This window comes from Telmatherina bonti, assembly GCF_933228915.1.
Source record: "Telmatherina bonti genome assembly, chromosome: 2".
Classification (NCBI taxonomy): domain Eukaryota; kingdom Metazoa; phylum Chordata; class Actinopteri; order Atheriniformes; family Telmatherinidae; genus Telmatherina; species Telmatherina bonti.
In genome coordinates this window covers 42184078-42208294 of record NC_136620.1, presented here as the reverse complement: position 1 = coordinate 42208294, position 24217 = coordinate 42184078, and the positions used below count along the sequence as shown (strand labels likewise).

The window sequence follows — 24217 nt, the reverse complement described above, 5'->3', positions numbered from 1 at the left end:
CTCTGGTCTGATTGGTGGTTTTCAGATCTGAGTCCATCACCAGACCTAGATTTCTGGTCTGGTTGGTAGTTTTTTGGTCCGAGTCCATCACCAGACCCAGATGTCTGGTCTGTTTGGTGGGTCTGAGTCCATCAACAGACCCAGATTTCTGGCCTGGTTGGTGGTTTTTAGGTCCGAGTCCATCATCAGACCCATATGTCTGGTCTGATTTTTTTTTATATCCGAGTCCATCACCAGACCCAGATGTCTGGTCTGGTTTGTGGCCTTTAGGTTGGCATCCATCACCAGACCCAGATGTCTGGTCTGGTTGGTGGTATTTAGGTCCGAGTCCATCACCAGACCCAGATATCCGGTCTGGTTGGTGGTTTTTTGGTCCGGGTCCCTCACCAGACCCAGATTTCTGGTCTGGCTGGTGGTTTTTAGGTCCGAGTCCATCACCAGACCCAGATGTCTGGCCTGGTTGGTGGTTTTTAGGTCCGAGTCCATCATCAGACCCAGATGTCTGGTCTTATTTGTTTTTAGGTTCGCATCCATCACCAGACACAGATGTCTGGCCTGGTTGGTGGTTTTTTCTGTCAGAATCCATCTCCAGACCCAGATGTCTGGTCTGATTGGTGGTTTTTAGCTCTGAGTCCATCACCAGACCCAGATGTCTGGCCTGGTTGGTGGTTTTTAGGTCCGAGTCCATCACCAGACCCAGATGTCTGGTCTGATTTGTTTTTAGATCCGAGTCCATCACCAGACCCAGATATGTGGTCTGGTTGGTGTTTTTTAGGTTTGCATCCATCACCAGACCCAGATGTCTGGTGGGTTGGTGGTTTTCAGATCTGAGTCCATCACCAGACCCAGATTTCTGGTCTGGTTGGTGGTTTTTAGGTTCGACCCATCACCAGACCCAGATGTCTGGTGGGTTGGTGGTTTTCAGATCTGAGTCCATCACCAGACCCAGATTTCTGGTCTGGTTGGTGGTTTTTAGGTTCGACCCATCACCAGACCCAGATGTCTGGTCTGGTTGGGGGTTTTTAGGTTCGCATCCATCACCAGACCCAGATGTCTGGTCTGATTTGTTTTTAGATTCAAGTCCATCACCAGACCTATATTTCTGGTCTGGTTGGTGGTTTTTAGGTCCGAGTCCATCACCAGACCCAGATGTCTGGTTGGTGGTTGGTGGTATTCAGGGGTACAGAATGAAGACCTGTGTTGGTTTCTCTTTGGCTCCAAAGACGACCACCTCCGTTTGGTTTTTGTTTAGCTGAAGACAGTTTAGACACATCCAGTCATTCATCTCCTTGATATATTTATCAGGATTCTGTACAGGTCCCTGGTCTCCTGGTGACACTGTAATATAAACCTGTGTGTCGTCTGGGTAGCCATGGTAACTAATGTTGTGATTCTGTATGACCTGGGCCAGGGGGAACATGTAGATGTTAAACTAAAGAGGCTCCAGCATGGAACCTTGTGGAACTCCTCATGTAAGTCTTGTCTGCTCAGATGTAAAATTACCTGCTGACACAAAGTACTTCCTGTCTTTGTGGTATTTTTGAACCAGTGATGCAGTGGGATGTGGAGAAGATGGAGCTTATTTGGGATTTTGCTGTGGATATGTATTAAACAGCGTAAGAAATTGAATGTCTTAAAAAGGTGCATCTAAATGCAGAATAAAAGTCAAATCCCACCACTGGAATCATCAGGAGGGGGGTGTATGATCGCTGCATCCTCATCCTCACCTCTTCTGTTTGCAGCCTGATAAGTCATGGGAGATCGACTTGCAGCACATGGAGACCCTGATCGACGAGAGGACGTCGTGTCTGATCGTCACCAATCCGTCCAACCCCTGTGGCTCAGTCTTCACCAAAGAACACCTGCAGAAGATCCTGAAAGGTGAGCTGCACCGGTTTCCCTCTGCAGAAAGCAGCTGAAGTTTCCAACACTTTTCATAAAAATTCTCCTTTTTTCCTTCAGTGGCCTCCAAGTACTGCCTTCCCGTTCTGGCTGATGAAATCTACGGGGACATGGTGAGTTAGGCTGCATGGAGTCACAACTCACGCAGGTTGGCAGGTGGGCTTGGCTCTGTGTAGCACCAGCGAGGCACATTTTTCTCCATGGTGACAACAGATGTTGCATTTGGTGGTATTTGCCCTCGCTCTGGATGGTGGCTTCACAACCCCAAATCAGCAGAGAGGGGGATTAGTGACCATGTGGTGGATGAGCAGGAGTCAGGGGGGTCAGAAAGGGCAAGCAGGGGATGTGAACCAGCGTGATGCTGTTTTATACTGAGGCTGTGTGCAAAATGACACGAAGTCCTTTCATGATGATAATCTGAGGAATTAGTGCAGCATCATGGTTTAATGCAAGTTTAGTTTATCTGTTTAAAACGCTGTTCCAGATTCTCACTTCACATTCAATAGTAATTAGCTTTTCTGCACTCAGAGCATATGCACGGTGTCCCTGAAGTGTCACAATACAAAAACCTCAACACGACACCACACAGAATCTGCAACGGAAGTTAAACTTCTTTTATTTCCTGGAATTTATGCGACAATGTTTTTACAAAAAGCACAAAGTGAGTAAAACATTAATAGTAAATAAAGTTTATTAATTTAAATATGTTCTATTAGATATTTTGGTAACTGTGATGTGTAAATAAAGAGTTGTTGCCTGTTAGAGGAAGTAAGTTACTGCCCGGCTGACCGGCAGTGAGCTGGATGGGCGGAGTTTAAACAGCTAGTCAGCTGAGTGACCCAATCAGAGAACGCCGCTTCTAACCACACGGGTCGAACGAACCAATCAGAGCAGGTTTGCAGATAAACGTAGAAAATGTTCCAACCTGAGATGAAACTTTGATGTGTGGCCGTTATTTACAGTGGAAGTGCAAACTACAACAACAAATGAAGAAATGTAGCTGCATTAACCTACCTGACAAGGTAACTACCAGTCAAAAGTCTGGACACGCTTTCTAAACACGTTTAATGGGAAAAAGTGTCCAAACATCTGACTGATGGGGACCAGTAGGCAACCTCAGAAACTGTTTGGACATCGGCGCAGTTGTCCAACGTGTCATCATGTTGCTTAATTGGTTCTTCTGGGCCACCGTACTTATGTCAGTCGTAGGAAAACTTCACATTAGTATTATGCATAAAACAACTTGTGGTGATTTTCTGATTCTTTTCACTGCTCCACACAGGAAGTTACGTTGTCCTTATTTATCCTCCAGGAGACACTGATACACTTTGCAGATGACAAGCTGAAAGAAGTGTGTACAAAATGAAATCTTTATTTTGGAGTGCCGAGGTTAGCCGTGTTTCCTTCTGTCTTTCAGACATGTATTTAATCATAATTCTCCTCTGGTAATAAACTCAACTGCAGTGGAAAATTTAAGAATACTTAAATCTGAAATCAGCACAAAAACACAAAAAGCTGAGAACCAAGTTATAATAATAAAAGTTGTTTCATGTAGAAGATTTGTGGATCGGAGGAAAGTTAGACCGACACACACGGCGAAGGTTGTTTTTGTCTGAAAGAAGCTGCTGTGGTTGGAAATGCTGGTAGCATTTTAGCCCCCAGCCGTCCCCCCGTCCCCCCGTCCGGCTCCACCTCAGCGTCTCAGGCTGCTACAAGCAGGCCACAATGACTTTGCATTTTCACCACATATGTTTGCAGTTAATGCAGATGGCGGGTAGAAACTGGGAAGGAATGGGGGAGTATGCTGGGCGGGGAGTTGGTTCTGGGGGTGGATGATGAGGCTCCAGCTCTACGGGGGTCAGCTGGCATCGTGCTGCCCCCCTCCCCCCCCATTCTGCTCTCGTATGTAAACTGGTCTCAGACCACTTCTGTTTTTATGTAGCGTCTCACGGCTGAGGGCCTCATGGATGAGCTGAGATGTGATGAACACTTTTCATTTATTATAATAATAATAATGGTGATAATAATGATGATTATAATAACAACAACAACAACAATAATAATAATAATAATAATAATAATAATAATAATAATAATAATAATTAATAATACTAATAATAACAATTAAAAAAAAACCAAAAAAAACCCACTTAGTCCAGTTCAAGGTCGCAGGAAGCTCCAGCCTCACCCAGCAGTCATTGGCGAGAAGAAGGATTTAGACTTCGATGTGGAACAGGGACTGATGGAGGCTGGTGGAGGCAGATGGAGGCAGATGGAGGCAGGTGGAGGCAGGTGGAGGCAGGTGGAGGCAGATGGAGGCTGGTGGAGGCTGGTGGAGGCAAGTGGAGGCAGATGGAGGCAGATGGAGGCTGGTGGAGGCTGGTGGAGGCAGGTGGAGGCTGGTGGAGGCAGGTGGAGGCAGGTGGAGGCAAGTGGAGGCAGATGGAGGCTGGTGGAGGCAGATGGAGGCAGATGGAGGCAGATGGAGGCTGGTGGAGGCTGGTGGAGGCAGGTGGAGGCTGGTGGAGGCAGGTGGAGGCAGATGGAGGCAGGTGGAGGCAGGTGGAGGCAGGTGGAGGCAAATGGAGGCAGGTGGAGGCAGGTGGAGGCTGGTGGAGGCTGGTGGAGGCAGATGGAGGCAAGTGGAGGCAGATGGAGGCTGGTGGAGGCTGGTGGAGGCAAGTGGAGGCAGATGGAGGCAGATGGAGGCAGATGGAGGCTGGTGGAGGCTGGTGGAGGCAGGTGGAGGCTGGTGGAGGCAGGTGGAGGCAGATGGAGGCAGGTGGAGGCAGGTGGAGGCAGGTGGAGGCAAATGGAGGCAGGTGGAGGCAGGTGGAGGCAGGTGGAGGCTGGTGGAGGCAGATGGAGGCAAGTGGAGGCAGATGGAGGCAGATGGAGGCTGGTGGAGGCAAATGGAGGCAGGTGGAGGCAGGTGGAGGCTGGTGGAGGTTGGTTTTAAGGCATTAAGAGAACAACTACTCCCATCTTTGGGTGGAGGGCTGTTACATCACACATCTGAGCTCGGCCAATCGGATGCGGGGCGGCGTCCGGCGCCACTTCACGCCGTCTACACGGCTGTAATGAGGTTCAGCTTCTGGCTGAGGAAGAGCTTTCTCTGGTTTCCTCTTCCTCCGTCTGCAGACTGAATGTTACATAATCAGGATTCAGGTTGATATTTGCATAAATCTATGATAGAGAAGCAGCAGATTGTTCATGGCCTCCCTTCCTGCTTCTCTGTAAACAAACACGCCACAGACTTTCTGAGGTTTATGCATAAAAGTACTAAATATTTCCAGGGATTTCCAGGGAAATAAGTTGGTTTCTGTTTTTTCAGTCTAATATTTCATTAGACTGAAAAACTCTTAAGAACAGCAGAAACACAAAGACGATTTAAAGAACTTTGTTCCCGAAACGTAAAGAGAGCCAAGGGATGAAGGTCCTAACCTTAACCTACGAGTTTTATACAAGGTTCCTGTACCGGTTCTGGTTGGTTTTATTTTCACGTTTCTGTCCCACAAACCGGATTTCTGGCGTCTAAAACGTCTTCCTGGTCCTCACTGCGTTTTGTTCCTTCCCATTGCCGTCGTCAGGTTTTCCCAGGATGCAACAGTCCTTCCTTGGCGTCTCTCAGCAGCGACGTTCCCATCCTCTCCTGTGGAGGTCTGGCTAAACGATGGCTGGTGCCTGGATGGAGGATGGGATGGATCCTCATACACGACCGGAACGACGTGTTCGGATCTGAGGTGCGTTTCGTTTACAGACCGATGGAAACACAGAACCATGAAAAGGTTCTGCTTTCAGCTTCATCTGAAGGATGAAAGTAAAAACAACAAGGTGGACTCACCTGTAGTCTGTGATGCCATCTGAGGTCTCACCTGTAGTCTGGCTTTACTCATGTTTATTGTTTTGCTGATGGTGTTTTTTGGGGTTATCAAGTGAAGTTATTAGATACATGAAATAAATTCAAATTGTATGTTTGAGTCAATATAAATTAAAAATTGAATATTTAATTATAAAAAGTACTTAAACTGTAGTTTAAATTGTCTACTCACAATTATTTCCAATTGAGTACGTAACAGGTGGTATATCTAGATTAATGTGGTAATTAATATGGTAATAAACTACGTACCTAGATTTATTATTAACGTGTTATTAAAGGGTTAACATGCTAAGTAATGTGGTAACTAACATGCTATAACATAGCATGTAACTAATATGTTAATGGCATGGTATTAGTCATATTAACATGTAATTAACATCATAACTAACATGCAATTAACATGGTATCCATTGTGGTGGTTAACATGGTAATGCATATATAACATGGTAATTAGCATGTATTTAACCTTGTAATTAACATGGTATTAATATAGTTATTAATGTGGTATTTGACATTGTAATTAACGTGTAATTAACATGGTATTAATATTTTTAATAATGTGGTATTTGACATTGTAATTAATATGTAATTAACATGGCATCTTGTGACCGTCTCAGATTCGGCAGGGTCTGGTGAAACTGAGCCAGCGGATTCTGGGAGCGTGCACCATCGTGCAGGGAGCTCTGGAGGACATCCTCAACCACACGCCTCAAAGTTTCTACAGCAACACCATCAGTTTCCTGAAGGTACAGAACAAACATCACAGATATGTTGGCAGGTTTTTTTTTCCATTTTATCCGACACACATGACTCATGATGGATTCGATTACCTGGAGGCTCCACGCTGTGAGCGTGAGGTTGGATTAGCAGCTTTCACCTGAAACAATAACTGATGCAGTTTGATCCACATTTATTTAATATCAGAGAAGTTTTAACTCCATTTTAATGAGCATAACCTGTTGTCACGACAGAGCCAGTCGATCATGTTTAGTTGGATCATTTGTTGCTGCAAACTTCTTTAAAGCAGCTTCCTCCAGATTTATGGAAGCTTTCGTCTCAAACACCTGATCCACACACCCAACCTGCAGGAAACCTGCAAATTTAATGTGAAGTCTGGACTTATCAAAATAAAATAGAATTCATTTATAGATTCACATGTTGATTTAATAATATTCTACAGTTTTTTCTCTTTATTTCTATCCTAACAATATGCATCACTCTGAACTGACTGGATGGTTTCTTTACTTTTCTTTTCAGTCTAATTCAGAGATGTGTTACAGCGAGCTGTCCATCGTCCCCGGCCTCAACCCCATCAAGCCTTCAGGAGCCATGTACCTCATGGTCAGTGTTGAAGCAGCAACGTATGCAAATAAACCTGCGTCATGCTACACGGCATCAGATCCACTCATATCTCATACATAGACAGACATGTAGACAGACAGACATATAGACAGACATATAGACAGACATATAGACAGACATATAGACAGACATATAGACAGACATAGACAGACATAGACAGACAGCCATATAGACAGACAGCCATATAGACAGACAGACATATAGACAGACAGACATATAGACAGACAGACATGTAGACAGACATGTAGACAGACATGTAGACAGACATGTAGACAGACATGTAGACAGATAGACAGACAGACATGTAGACAGACATGTAGACAGACATGTAGACAGACATAGACAGACATAGACAGACATATAGACAGATATAGACAGACATAGACAGACAGCCATATAGACAGACAGACATATAGACAGACAGACATATAGACAGACATGTAGACAGATAGACAGACAGACATGTGGACAGACATGTAGACAGACATGTAGACAGACATGTAGACAGACATGTAGACAGACAGACATGTAGACAGATAGACAGACATGTAGACAGATAGACAGACATGTAGACAGATAGACAGACAGACATGTGGACAGACATGTGGACAGACATGTAGACAGACATGTAGACAGACATGTAGACAGACAGACATGTAGACAGACATGTAGACAGACATGTAGACAGACAGACATGTAGACAGACAGACAGACATATAGACAGACAGATAGACATATAGACATATAGACAGACAGACAGACATATAGACAGACAGACAGACATATAGACAGACAGACATGTAGACAGACAGACATGTAGACAGACAGACATGTAGACAGACAGACATATAGACAGACAGACAGACATGTAGACAGACATGTAAACAGACAGACATGTAGACAGACATGTAAACAGACAGACATGTAGACAGACAGACAGACATATAGACAGACAGACAGACATATAGACAGACAGACATGTAGACAGACAGACATGTAAACAGACAGACATGTAGACAGACAGACAGACATATAGACAGACAGACAGACATGTAGACAGACAGACATATAGACAGACAGACAGACATATAGACAGACATACATATAGACAGATAGAAAGACATATAGACAGACAGAAAGACAGACATATAGACAGACATGTAGACAGACATATAGACAGACAGACAGACAGACAGACATATAGACAGACAGACATATAGACAGACAGACATATAGACAGACAGACAGACATGTAGACAGACAGACATGTAGACAGACAGACAGACAGACATATAGACAGACAGACAGACATGTAGACAGACAGACATGTAGACAGACAGACATATAGACAGACAGACATATAGACAGACAGACAGACATGTAGACAGACAGACAGACAGATAGACAGACAGACACAGACATATAGACAGACAGACAGACAGACATATAGACAGACAGACATATAGACAGATGGACAGACAGACATATAGACAGACAGACAGACATGTAGACAGACAGACATGTAGACAGACATGTAGACAGACATGTAGACAGACATGTAGACAGAAAGACAGACAGACAGACAGACAGATAGACAGACAGACACAGACATATAGACAGACAGACATGTAGACAGACATGTAGACAGACATATAGACAGAAAGACAGACAGACAGACATATAGACAGACAGACATATAGACAGACAGACATATAGACAGACAGACATGTAGACAGACAGACATGTAGACAGACATGTAGACAGACAGACATGTAGACAGACAGACAGACAGAAAGACATATAGACATATAGACAGACAGACAGACATATAGACAGACAGACACAGACATATAGACAGACAGACAGACAGACATATAGACAGACAGACATATAGACAGATGGACAGACAGACATATAGACAGACAGACATATAGACAGACAGACAGAAAGACAGACATGTAGACAGACAGACATGTAGACAGACAGACATGTAGACAGACATGTAGACAGACATATAGACAGACAGACAGACATATAGACAGACAGACAGACATATAGACAGACAGACAGACAGACAGACAGACATATAGACAGACAGACAGAAAGACATATAGACAGAAAGACATATAGACAGACAGACATATAGACAGACAGACAGAAAGACATATAGACAGAAAGACATATAGACAGACAGACATATAGACAGACATGTAGACAGACAGACATGTAGACAGACATGTAGACAGACAGACATACATGTAGACAGACAGACATGTAGACAGACAGACAGACAGACAGAAAGACATATAGACATATAGACAGACAGACAGACAGACATATAGACAGATAGACAGACATATAGACAGACAGACAGACAGACATATAGACAGATAGACAGACATATAGACAGACAGACAGACAGACATATAGACAGATAGACAGACATATAGACAGACAGACATACATGTAGACAGACAGACAGACAGACAGACAGAAAGACATATAGACATATAGACAGACAGACAGACAAACATATAGACATATAGACAGACAGACAGACATATAGACAGACAGACATGTAGAAAGACATGTAGAAAGACATATAGACAGACAGACAGACATATAGACAGACAGACAGACATATAGACAGACGGACATATAGACAGATGGACAGACAGACAGACATATAGACAGATGGACAGACAGACAGACATATAGACAGATAGACAGACAGACAGACATATAGACAGATAGACAGACAGACATATAGACAGATAGACAGACAGACATATAGACAGATAGACAGACACACATATAGACATACATACATATAGACATACATATAGACAGACATGTAGACAGACATATAGACAGACATGTAGACAGACATACATATAGACAGACATACATATAGACAGACATATAGAACGACAGACATGTAGACAGACAGACATGTAGACAGACAGACATGTAGACAGACATGTAGACAGACATGTAGACAGACATGTAGACAGACAGACAGACAGACAGACATATAGAAAGACAGACAGACATATAGACAGACAGACAGACATATAGAAAGACAGACAGACATATAGAAAGACAGACAGACATATAGAAAGACAGACAGACATATAGACAGACAGACAGACATGTAGACAGACAGACATGTAGACAGACAGACATATAGACAGATGGACAGACAGACATATAGACAGACAGACATATAGACAGACAGACAGACAGACAGACATATAAACAGACATACATATAGACAGACAGATAGAAAGACATATAGACAGACAGACAGACAGACATGTAGACAGACAGACAGACAGACATATAGACAGACATATAGACAGACATGTAGACAGACATGTAGACAGACAGACATATAGACAGACAGACATATAGACAGACAGACAGACAGACATGTAGACAGACAGACATATAGACAGAAAGACAGACATATAGACAGACAGACAGACATATAGACAGATAGACAGACATATAGACCGATAGACAGACAGACAGACAGACAGACAGACAGACAGACATATAGACAGACAGACAGACATATAGACAGACGGACATATAGACAGATGGACAGACAGACAGATATATAGACAGATGGACAGACAGACAGACATATAGACAGACAGACATGTAGAAAGACATGTAGAAAGACATGTAGAAAGACATGTAGACAGACATGTAGACAGACAGACAGAAAGACAGACAGACATGTAGAAAGACATGTAGACAGACAGACAGAAAGACATATAGACAGACAGACATATAGACAGACAGACATGTAGACAGACATGTAGACAGACAGACATAAAGACATATAGACAGACAGACATATAGACAGACAGACATGTAGACAGACATGTAGACAGACAGACATGTAGACAGACATGTAGACAGACATGTATACACAGACATGTAGACAGACATGTAGACAGACAGACATGTAGACAGACAGACATGTAGACAGACAGACAGAAAGACATATAGACAGACAGACAGACATGTAGACAGACAGACATGTAGACAGACAGACATGTAGACAGACATGTAGACAGACATGTAGACAGAGACATAAAGACATATAGACAGACAGACATGTAGACAGACAGACATGTAGACAGACATGTAGACAGACAGACATGTAGACAGACATGTAGACAGACATGTAGACACAGACATGTAGACAGACATGTAGACAGACAGACATGTAGACAGACAGACAGAAAGACATATAGACAGACAGACAGACAGAAAGACATATAGACAGACAGACATGTAGACAGACAGACATGTAGACAGACATGTAGACAGACAGACATGTAGAAAGACATGTAGACAGACAGACATGTAGACAGACATGTAGACAGACAGACATGTAGAAAGACATATAGACAGACAGACATGTAGACAGACAGACATGTAGAAATACATATAGAAAGACATATAGACAGTCAGACATGTAGACAGACAGACATGTAGAAAGACATATAGACAGACAGACATGTAGAAATACATATAGAAAGACATATAGACAGACAGACATGTAGACAGACATGTAGACAGACATGTAGACAGACAGACATGTAGACAGACAGACATGTAGACAGACATGTAGACAGACAGACATATAAACAGACAGACATATAGACAGACAGACAGACAGACAGACATGTAGACAGACAGACATGTAGAAAGACATATAGACAGACAAATAGAGAGACAGACATGTAGACAGACAGACATGTAGACAGACATGTAGACAGACATGTAGACAGACAGACATATAGACAGATAGACAGACAGACAGACATGAAGACATACGGACATATAGACAGATGGACAGACAGACATACGGACATATAGACAGATGGACAGACAGACAGACATATAGACAGATGGACAGACAGACAGACAGATAGACAGATAGACAGACAGACACACATATAGACATACATACATATAGACAGACATGTAGACAGACAGACATGTAGACAGACATGTAGACAGACATGTAGACAGACATGTAGACAGACATGTAGACAGACAGACATGTAGACAGACATGTAGACAGACATGTAGACAGACATATAGACAGACAGACATGTAGACAGACAGACATGTAGACAGACAGACATGTAGAACGACAGACATGTAGAACGACAGACATGTAGACAGACAGACATGTAGACAGACATATAGACAGACCGACATGTAGACATACATGTAGACAGACAGACATGTAGACAGACAGACATATAGATAGACAGACCGACATGTAGACAGACATGTAGACACAGACATGTAGACACAGACATACATGTAGACAGACAGACATGTAGACAGACAGACATATAGACAGACAGACAGACAGACATGTAGACAGACAGACATATAGACAGACAGACATATAGACAGACAGACAGACAGACATGTAGACAGACAGACATATAGACAGACAGACAGACAGACATATAGAAAGACAGACAGACATATAGAAAGACAGACAGACATATAGACAGACAGACAGACATATAGACAGACAGACAGACATATAGACAGACAGACAGACAGACATATAGAAAGACAGACAGTCAGACAGACATATAGACAGACAGTCAGACAGACATATAGACAGACAGTCAGACAGACATATAGACAGACAGTCAGACAGACATATAGACAGACAGTCAGACAGACATATAGACAGACAGTCAGACAGACAGTCAGACAGACATATAGACAGACAGACATATAGACAGACAGACATATAGACAGACATACATATAGACAGACAGACAGACAGACAGACATATAGACAGACAGACATGTAGAAAGACATATAGAAAGACATGTAGACAGACAGACATATAGACAGACAGACTGACAGACATGTAGAAAGACATGTAGAAAGACATATAGACAGACAGACAGACATATAGACAGACAGACAGACATGTAGACAGACAGACAGACATGTAGAAAGACATGTAGAAAGACATGTAGAAAGACATATAGACAGACAGACAGACATATAGACAGACAGACATATAGAAAGACATATAGAAAGACATGTAGACAGACAGATATATAGACAGACAGACATATAGACAGAAAGACAGACATAAAGACAGACGGACATATAGACAGATGGACAGACAGACAGACATATAGACAGATAGACAGACAGACATGTAGACAGACATGTAGACAGACATGTAGACAGAAAGACATGTAGACAGACAGACAGACAGACATGTAGAAAGACATATAGAAAGACATATAGACAGACAGACATGTAGAAAGACATATAGACACACAGACATGTAGACAGACATATAGACACACAGACATATAGACACACAGACATATAGACACACAGACATATAGACACACAGACACATAGAAAGACACATAGAAAGACATATAGACAGACAGACATGTAGACAGACATGTAGACAGACATGTAGACAGACATGTAGACAGACAGACATATAGACAGACAGACATATAGACAGACAGACAGACAGACATATAGACAGACAGATAGACAGACAGACAGACATATAGACAGACATACAGATAGACAGACATACATATAGACAGACATATAGATAGACAGACAGATAGACAGACAGACATATAGACAGACAGACATATAGACAGACACACATATAGACAGACACACATATAGACAGACATACATATAGACAGACATAGACATACATACATATAGACAGACATGTAGACAGACAGACATGTAGACAGACAGACATGTAGACAGACAGACATGTAGACAGACAGACATGTAGACAGACATACATATAGACAGACATGTAGACAGACAGACATGTAGAAAGACAGACATGTAGACAGACATATAGATAAAGAAATATAGACAGACAGACATGTAGACAGACATGTAGACAGACATGTAGACAGACAGACATGTAGACAGACAGACATGTAGGCAGACAGACATATAGGCAGACATGTAGACAGACAGACATGTAGACAGACAGACATGTAGACAGACAGACATGTAGACGGACAGACATGTAGACAGACATGTAGACAGACATGTAGACGGACATGTAGACGGACATGTAGACGGACATGTAGACGGACATGTAGACAGACGGACATGTAGACGGACATGTAGACGGACATGTAGACGGACATGTAGACAGACAGACATGTAGACAGACAGACATGTAGAAAGACATGTAGACAGACAAACATGTAGACAGACATGTAGACAGACAGACATGTAGACAGACAGAAAGACATACATACATATAGACAGACTTATAGACAGACAGACAGACAGACATGTAGAAAGACATATGGAAAGACATATAGACAGACAGACATGTAGACAGTCATATAGACAGATAGACAGACAGACATGTAGACAGTCATATAGACAGATAGACAGACAGACATATAGACAGACAGACATGTAGAAAGACATGTAGAAAGACATATAGACAGACAGACAGACATATAGACAGACAGACATATAGACAGTCATATAGACATATAGACAGACAGACAGACAGACATATAGACAGACAGACATGTAGAAAGACATGTAGAAAGACATATAGACAGACAGACAGACATATAGACAGACAGACATATAGACAGACAGACATATAGACAGACAGACATATAGACAGACAGAGAGACATATAGACAGACAGACATATAGACAGAGAGACATATAGACAGACAGACATATAGACAGACAGACATATAGAAAGACAGACAGACAGACAGACATGTAGAAAGACATATAGACAGACAGACAGACATATAGACAGACAGACATATAGACAGACAGACAGACATATAGACAGATGGACAGACATATAGACAGATAGACAGACATATAGACAGACATATAGACAAATAGACAGACAGACAGACAGACAGAGACAGACAGACAGACATATAGACAGATAGACAGACAGACAGACATATAGACAGACAGACATACATATAGACAGACAGACAGACATACATATAGACAGACAGACAGACATATAGACAGACAGTCAGACAGACATATAGACAGACAGACAGACAGACATATAGACAGACAGACATGTAGAAAGACATGTAGAAAGACATATAGACAGACAGACAGACATATAGACAGACAGACATATAGACAGACAGACATATAGACAGACAGAGAGACATATAGACAGACAGACATATAGACAGACAGACATATAGAAAGACATATAGACAGACAGACAGACAGACATGTAGACAGACAGACATATAGACAGACAGACAGACAGACAGACATGTAGAAAGACATGTAGAAAGACATATAGACAGACAGACAGACATATAGACAGACAGACATATAGACAGACAGACAGACATATAGAAAGACATATAGACAGACAGACAGACAGACATGTAGACAGACAGACATATAGACAGACAGACAGACAGACAGACAGACATGTAGAAAGACATGTAGAAAGACATATAGACAGACAGACAGACATATAGACAGACATACAGATAGACAGACATACATATAGACAGACATATAGATAGACAGACAGATAGACAGACAGACATATAGACAGACAGACATATAGACAGACACACATATAGACAGACACACATATAGACAGACATACATATAGACAGACATAGACATACATACATATAGACATACATATAGACAGACATGTAGACAGACAGACATGTAGACAGACAGACATGTAGACAGACAGACATGTAGACAGACATACATATAGACAGACATACATATAGACAGACATATAGACAGACATGTAGACAGACAGACATGTAGAAAGACAGACATGTAGACAGACATATAGATAAAGAAATATAGACATACAGACATGTAGACAGACATGTAGACAGACAGACATGTAGACAGACAGACATGTAGGCAGACAGACATATAGGCAGACATGTAGACAGACAGACATGTAGACAGACAGACATGTAGACAGACAGACATATAGACGGACAGACATATAGACGGACAGACATGTAGACGGACAGACATGTAGACAGACATGTAGACAGACATGTAGACGGACATGTAGACGGACATGTAGACAGACAGACATGTAGACGGACATGTAGACGGACATGTAGACGGACATGTAGACAGACAGACATGTAGACGGACAGACATGTAGAAAGACATGTAGACAGACAAACATGTAGACAGACATGTAGACAGACAGACATGTAGACAGACAGACATGTAGACAGACAGAAAGACATATAGACAGACAGAAAGACATATAGACAGACAGACAGACATATAGACAGACAGACAGACATACATATAGACAGACAGACAGACATACATATAGACAGACAGACAGACATTAGACAGACATGTAGACAGACAGACATATAGACAGATAGACAGACATATAGACAGATAGACAGACATATAGACAGATAGACAGACATATAGACAGATAGACAGACATATAGACATATAGACAGACATATAGACAGATAGACAGACAGACAGACATATAGACAGACATGTAGACAGACAGACAGACAGACAGACAGACAGACAGACATATAGACAGATAGACAGACAGACAGACATATAGACAGATAGACAGACAGACAGAGACATATAGACAGACAGACACAGACAGACAGACATATAGACATATAGACAGACAGACAGACAGAAAGACATATAGACAGACACACATATAGACAGACATATAGACATACATACATATAGACAGACTTATAGACAGACAGACAGACAGACAGACATGTAGAAAGACATATGGAAAGACATATAGACAGACAGACATGTAGACAGTCATATAGACAGATAGACAGACAGACATGTAGACAGTCATATAGACAGATAGACAGACAGACATATAGACAGACATATAGACAGACAGACATATAGACAGACATATAGACAGACAGACATATAGACAGATAGACATATAGACATATAGACAGATGGACAGACATATAGACAGATAGACAGACATATAGACAGACATATAGACAAATAGACAGACAGACAGACAGACAGAGACAGACAGACAGACATATAGACAGATAGACAGACAGACAGACATATAGACAGACAGACATACATATAGACAGACAGACAGACATACATATAGACAGACAGACAGACATATAGACAGACAGTCAGACAGACATATAGACAGACAGACATGTAGAAAGACATGTAGAAAGACATATAGACAGACAGACAGACATATAGACAGACAGACATATAGACAGACAGACATATAGACAGACAGAGAGACATATAGACAGAGAGACATATAGACAGACAGACATATAGACAGACAGACATATAGAAAGACATATAGACAGACAGACAGACAGACATGTAGACAGACAGACATATAGACAGACAGACAGACAGACAGACATGTAGAAAGACATGTAGAAAGACATATAGACAGACAGACAGACATATAGACAGACAGACATATAGACAGACAGACAGACATATAGACAGACAGACATATAGAAAGACATATAGACAGACAGACAGACAGACATGTAGACAGACAGACATATAGACAGACAGACAGACAGACAGACATGTAGAAAGACATATAGACAGACAGACAGACATGTAGACAGACAGACAGACAGACAGACATGTAGAAAGACATGTAGAAAGACATAGAAAGACATATAGACAGACAGACAGACATATAGACAGACAGAAAGACATGTAGAGAGACAGACATATAGAAAGACATATAGAAAGACATGTAGACAGACAGATATATAGACAGACAGACATATAGACAGACACACAGACATATAGACAGACAGACAGACATAAAGACAGACGGACATATAGACAGATGGACAGACAGACAGACATATAGACAGATAGACAGACAGAAAGACATGTAGACAGAAAGACATGTAGACAGACAGACAGACAGACAGACATGTAGAAAGACATATAGAAAGACATATAGACAGACAGACATGTAGAAAGACATATAGACAGACAGACATGTAGACAGACATGTAGACAGACATGTAGACAGACATGTAGACAGACAGACATGTAGACAGACAGACATACAGACAGACAGACATACAGACAGACAGACATACAGACAGACGGACATATAGACAGACAGATAGACAGACATATAGACATATAGACAGACAGACAGACATATAGACAGACAGACAGACATACATATAGACAGACATAGACAGACATACAGATAGACAGACATACATATAGACAGACAGATAGACAGACAGACAGACATATAGACAGACATATAGACAGATAGACAGACAGACAGACAGACAGAAAGACATATAGACAGACACACATATAGACAGACACACATATAGACAGACATACATATAGACAGACATAGACATACATACATATAGACATACATATAGGCAGACATGTAGACAGACAGACATGTAGACAGACAGACATGTAGACAGACATACATATAGACAGATATATAGACAGACATACATATAGATAGACATGTAGACAGACAGACATGTAGAAAGACAGACATGTAGACAGACATATAAAGAAATATAGACAGACAGACATGTAGACAGACATGTAGACAGACATGTAGACAGACAGACATGTAGACAGACAGACATGTAGACAGACAGACATGTAGACAGATAGACATGTAGACAGATAGACATGTAGACAGATAGACATGTAGACAGACATGTAGACGGACAGACATGTAGACGGACATGTAGACGGACATGTAGACGGACATGTAGACAGACAGACTTATAGACAGACAGACTTATAGACAGACAGACTTATAGATAGACAGACAGACAGACAGACAGACATGTAGACAGACAGACATGTAGACAGACAGACATGTAGACAGACAGACATGTAGACAGACATATAGACAGATAGACAGACAGACATATAGACAGACATATAGACAGACATATAGACAGACATATAGACAGACAGACATATAGACATATAGACATATAGACATATAGACATATAGACAGATGGACAGACATATAGACAGATAGACAGACATATAGACAAATAGACAGACAGACAGACAGACAGACAGACAGAGACAGACAGACAGACAGACATGTAGACAGACAGACATGTAGACAGACAGACATATAGACAGACATGTAGAAAGACATATAGAAAGACATATAGACAGACAGACATGTAGAAAGACATATAGACAGACAGACATGTAGACAGACAGACTTATAGACAGACAGACTTATAGACAGACAGACAGACAGACAGACAGACATGTAGACAGACAGACATGTAGACAGACATATAGACAGATAGACAGACAGACATATAGACAGACATATAGACAGACAGACATATAGACAGATAGACAGACAGACATATAGACAGATAGACAGACAGACATATAGACAGACAGACAGACAGACAGACAGACATGTAGACAGACAGACATGTAGACAGACATATAGACAGATAGACAGACAGACATATAGACAGACATATAGACAGACAGACATATAGACATATAGACATATAGACATATAGACAGATGGACAGACATATAGACAGATAGACAGACATATAGACAAATAGACAGACAGACAGACAGACAGAGACAGACATATAGACAGACATGTAGAAAGACATATAGAAAGACATATAGACAGACAGACATGTAGAAAGACATATAGACAGACAGACATGTAGACAGACAGACTTATAGACAGACAGACTTATAGACAGACAGACAGACAGACAGACAGACATGTAGACAGACAGACATGTAGACAGACATATAGACAGATAGACAGACAGACATATAGACAGACATATAGACAGACAGACATATAGACAGATAGACAGACAGACATATAGACAGATAGACAGACAGACATATAGACAGACAGACAGACAGACAGACAGACATGTAGACAGACAGACATGTAGACAGACATATAGACAGATAGACAGACAGACATATAGACAGACATATAGACAGACAGACATATAGACATATAGACATATAGACATATAGACAGATGGACAGACATATAGACAGATAGACAGACATATAGACAAATAGACAGACAGACAGACAGACAGAGACAGACAGACAGACAGACATGTAGACAGACAGACATGTAGACAGACAGACATATAGACAGACATGTAGAAAGACATATAGAAAGACATATAGACAGACAGACATGTAGAAAGACATATAGACAGACAGACATGTAGACAGACAGACTTATAGACAGACAGACAGACAGACAGACATGTAGACAGACAGACATGTAGACAGACAGACATGTAGACAGACATATAGACACACAGACATATAGACATATAGACAGACAGACAGATGGACAGACATATAGACATATAGACAGATGGACAGACATATAGACAGATAGACAGACATATAGACAAATAGACAGACAGACAGACAGACAGACAGAGACAGACAGACATGTAGACAGACAGACATGTAGACAGACAGACATGTAGACAGACAGACATATAGACAGACAGACATATAGACAAGACATATAGACAGACATACATATAGACAGACATATAGACAGATAGACAGACATATAGACAGATAGACAGACAGACAGACAGACAGACATATAGACACATAGACAGACAGACAGACAGAAAGACATATAGACAGACACACATATAGACAGACATACATATAGACAGACATATAGACATACATACATATAGACATACATACATATAGACATACATACATATAGACAGACATATAGACAGACTTATAGACAGACAGACAGACATATAGACAGACAGACATGTAGACAGACATATAGACAGACAGACATATAGACATATAGACAGATAGACAGACAGACAGATAGACAGATAGACAGACAGAAAGATAGACAGACATACATATAGACATATAGACAGACAGACATATAGACAGACAGACATATAGACATATAGACAGACAGACATATAGACAGACATACATATAGACAGACATATAGATAGACAGACATATAGACAGATAGACAGACAGACAGACAGACAGACATATAGACACATAGACAGACAGACAGACAGACAGAAAGACATATAGACAGACACACATATAGACAGACATACATATAGACAGACATATAGACATACATACATATAGACATACATATAGACAGACATATAGACAGACTTATAGACAGACAGACAGACATATAGACAGACAGACATGTAGACAGACATATAGACAGATAGACAGACAGACATATAGACAGACAGACAGATAGACAGACAGACATATAGACATATAGACAGACAGACATATAGACAGACAGACATATAGATAGATAAATTGATAGATACTTTATTCCTCCCCAGGGGGGTGTTCCAACTGTTTCAGAGGTCTGTCTGATGCATGTGTATGTTTGTCCAGGTTGGGATTGACATGGACCACTTCCCAGACTTTAAAAACGACGTGGATTTCACTGAACAGCTGGTGACAGAGCAGTCTGTCTTCTGTTTGCCTGCTTCGGTAAGAAACCGCTTCATCTCTCACCGTCTGATGAGCGACGACCTCATCACGAACACATCAACTTTACTAAACGTTAGAGGAAGGAGGGCGTGAAGTTGGCATCTAGGGAGGAGTTGGTCAGGTGACTGTGAGTCTCGGGGGGTCTCTCGGTTTACAGATGGTTCAGAAAAAGACAGAAAAGAGTCAGAAGAGAGGGTGCAGAGAAAGAGAAGATAGAAGGTGGGATCGAGTTTTGATGGAAGGAGGAAGAAGCAAATAGGGAGATGAAGGGCTGGATGAAGGGATGAAGGAATGAAGGATGAGTGAAGTAAGGAAAGCAGAATGGAAGATGTGCAGAATGAGGATGGATAATAGAGGAGTCTGTATTCTCAGTGACTTCACATTGTTACGCTGCCATGTTGGGAGGCTAAAAGCTAGCAGTCATGGTAATTTGCTGTTAACCGTTTGTCATCCAGCGTGGTGCCAGCAACTCTATCCAAACCGGTTCAGCTCTGACGCATTCACATCAGACAGCGTGCTGATGCCTGCAGGATTATCCAACATCCTGGTTTACGCACCTCCAAAACTGCTGCCTGACAGAGATTTAGCTAGCAGATTTAGCTTCCTGCTACTTTTACAACGAGCTGGTCATCTTTCAAAAGTTCCCCAAACAAAGTGTTTCCTCTTCATGTCAGACTAAGAACCAGGAGAAAACGTCAGCATGATGTGCAAATGATGGATGTCTACTTGTTATATTTAGGAGTTAACGTTACTGTGAGAAAACTTTTTTTTATTTAGTACTGAAACTCTCGTCTCCATATCTGCATTTGCAACACGGTGAAGGTTGAATCTGTCACATAACTAACTAACTCCAATGCATTTCCACTGAGAGAAACTTCGCGACAGCAGGCAGCTAACACACCTAGGAGGCTTCCAGGTATCAGCTCGGATGGCGGCAACACATTTATCCCGTCCTTCAGGGTCAGAAGGCAGTCTGGAAAATTAAATCCATCATCAGGAAGCCGACTGGAACATCCAGAAGCCAATTGTAGTGGCAGCCGGGCTGCTAGCAGCTAGCCAGCTGTAGCAGCCGGGCCGCTAGCAGCTAGCAATCTGTAGCAGCCGGGCCGCTAGCAGCTAGCAATCTGTAGCAGCCGAGCTGCTAGCAGCTAGCAATCTGTAGCAGCCGGGCCGCTAGCAGCTAGCCAGCTTTCTTTATTTGTATACCATCAGGAACATTGCCGACGCTCAGCTGGAATGGATTATAAGACGTGGCTCTGCCCCCAACCTTCGTTTTGTTTTAAATAAAATAAAATGTGTCTTCTGCCTGTTTGCAGGCGTTTGAGTACCCAAACTTCTTCCGCATTGTGGTGACAGTACCGGAGGAGATGATGGTGGAGGCCTGCGCTCGGATCAGAGAGTTCTGTCAACGTTACTATCGACCTCGCAGCTGCGACAGCAACGATCTGGACCAGTGATGGAGCTCAGCTCACAAGTCTGATGGGAAAATCCCGCGCCCAAGTCGTGGAGTAAATTGTGAAACAAGCAGATTTAATATTTATATATTTTTTACAGGCAAACTTGTATGAACCTCTTCTTGTATATCTTTTGTATATTTATATAATTTTTGTGACAACATATCCGAAATATCGTCTGACATTCTGCAAACATCTACGTAGAAATGCCTGTTTTCACCGTCTCAGTCCACATCGAAGAGTCTGTAGAGAATCCATCCTCATCATCTTCATTTCCTGCAAACTCTTTGGTTTCAGCCTTTATCAGATTCTCACTGCCTGTTGTGTTAATTGTGTTAAACTGCTTACATTTATGTTTTCTGTTTGTATTTCATACCACATTTTGTTGAGTAGTTTTGTTTGTAGATACTAAATAAAAGAGACAGATGTCGACTGATGTTGCCTGTTGTCTGTCAGCTGATCACATTCATGCTTCCTGTTGCTTGTTTCCTTCTGTTTGGTCCCTGCTTTCTGCTTTTTCCTCCTAAGACAGTGTCATATCATGGCTTTTTCTATGTTTTTTTAACAAAAAGTCAAATCAAGTTTGACTTTAAAGGGGTCATCACACGGAAATTGCACTTTTTATAGTAAAACGTGTTGTGTTGACCAAAAGTGTTAACATCCCCAGAGGCCTTTCTTTTGAAGACAGTAGTTTTTTTTAATTTTTTTCTTCTTATATTTGTGTTTCAATTTTTATTATACAATCCACCAAAAGTACAGAAACTGAAAAGTCAGGGGGTTAAGAATTAAATGAAAATGAAGGCCATGGAAAATACAAATAAAATTGAGTATCTTCACCTGTGCACACGCCAATACATATACACATCAGAAGTACCAGTAGGAGAACTATATCAGTGAAATACAAATTTATCCAAAATACACGTAGTTTTTAAGGCCTTTGGATTTTCAAGGTCTCTAATGATGGTGCAGTATTG

The 24217-nt window shown here is 41.4% G+C and overlaps 1 protein-coding gene across 1 annotated transcript in view; it reads left to right on the top strand.

Annotated features, from left to right (window-relative positions):
* tat (tyrosine aminotransferase) overlaps positions 1-23536 on the top strand; it is a gene marked incomplete at its 5' end in the record, with an annotated part of 43633 nt that extends 20097 nt beyond the window's left edge. The window contains 7 exons of the mRNA XM_079248758.1: positions 1743-1881; positions 1963-2015; positions 5493-5645; positions 6400-6528; positions 7040-7123; positions 21691-21789; positions 23106-23536. Coding sequence (XP_079104884.1) covers positions 1743-1881; positions 1963-2015; positions 5493-5645; positions 6400-6528; positions 7040-7123; positions 21691-21789; positions 23106-23246 — 798 coding nt within the window. The 3' untranslated portion in view covers positions 23247-23536. The remainder of the gene's footprint in view (positions 1-1742; positions 1882-1962; positions 2016-5492; positions 5646-6399; positions 6529-7039; positions 7124-21690; positions 21790-23105) is intronic.
* Between the last annotated feature and the right edge of the window lie 681 nt (positions 23537-24217).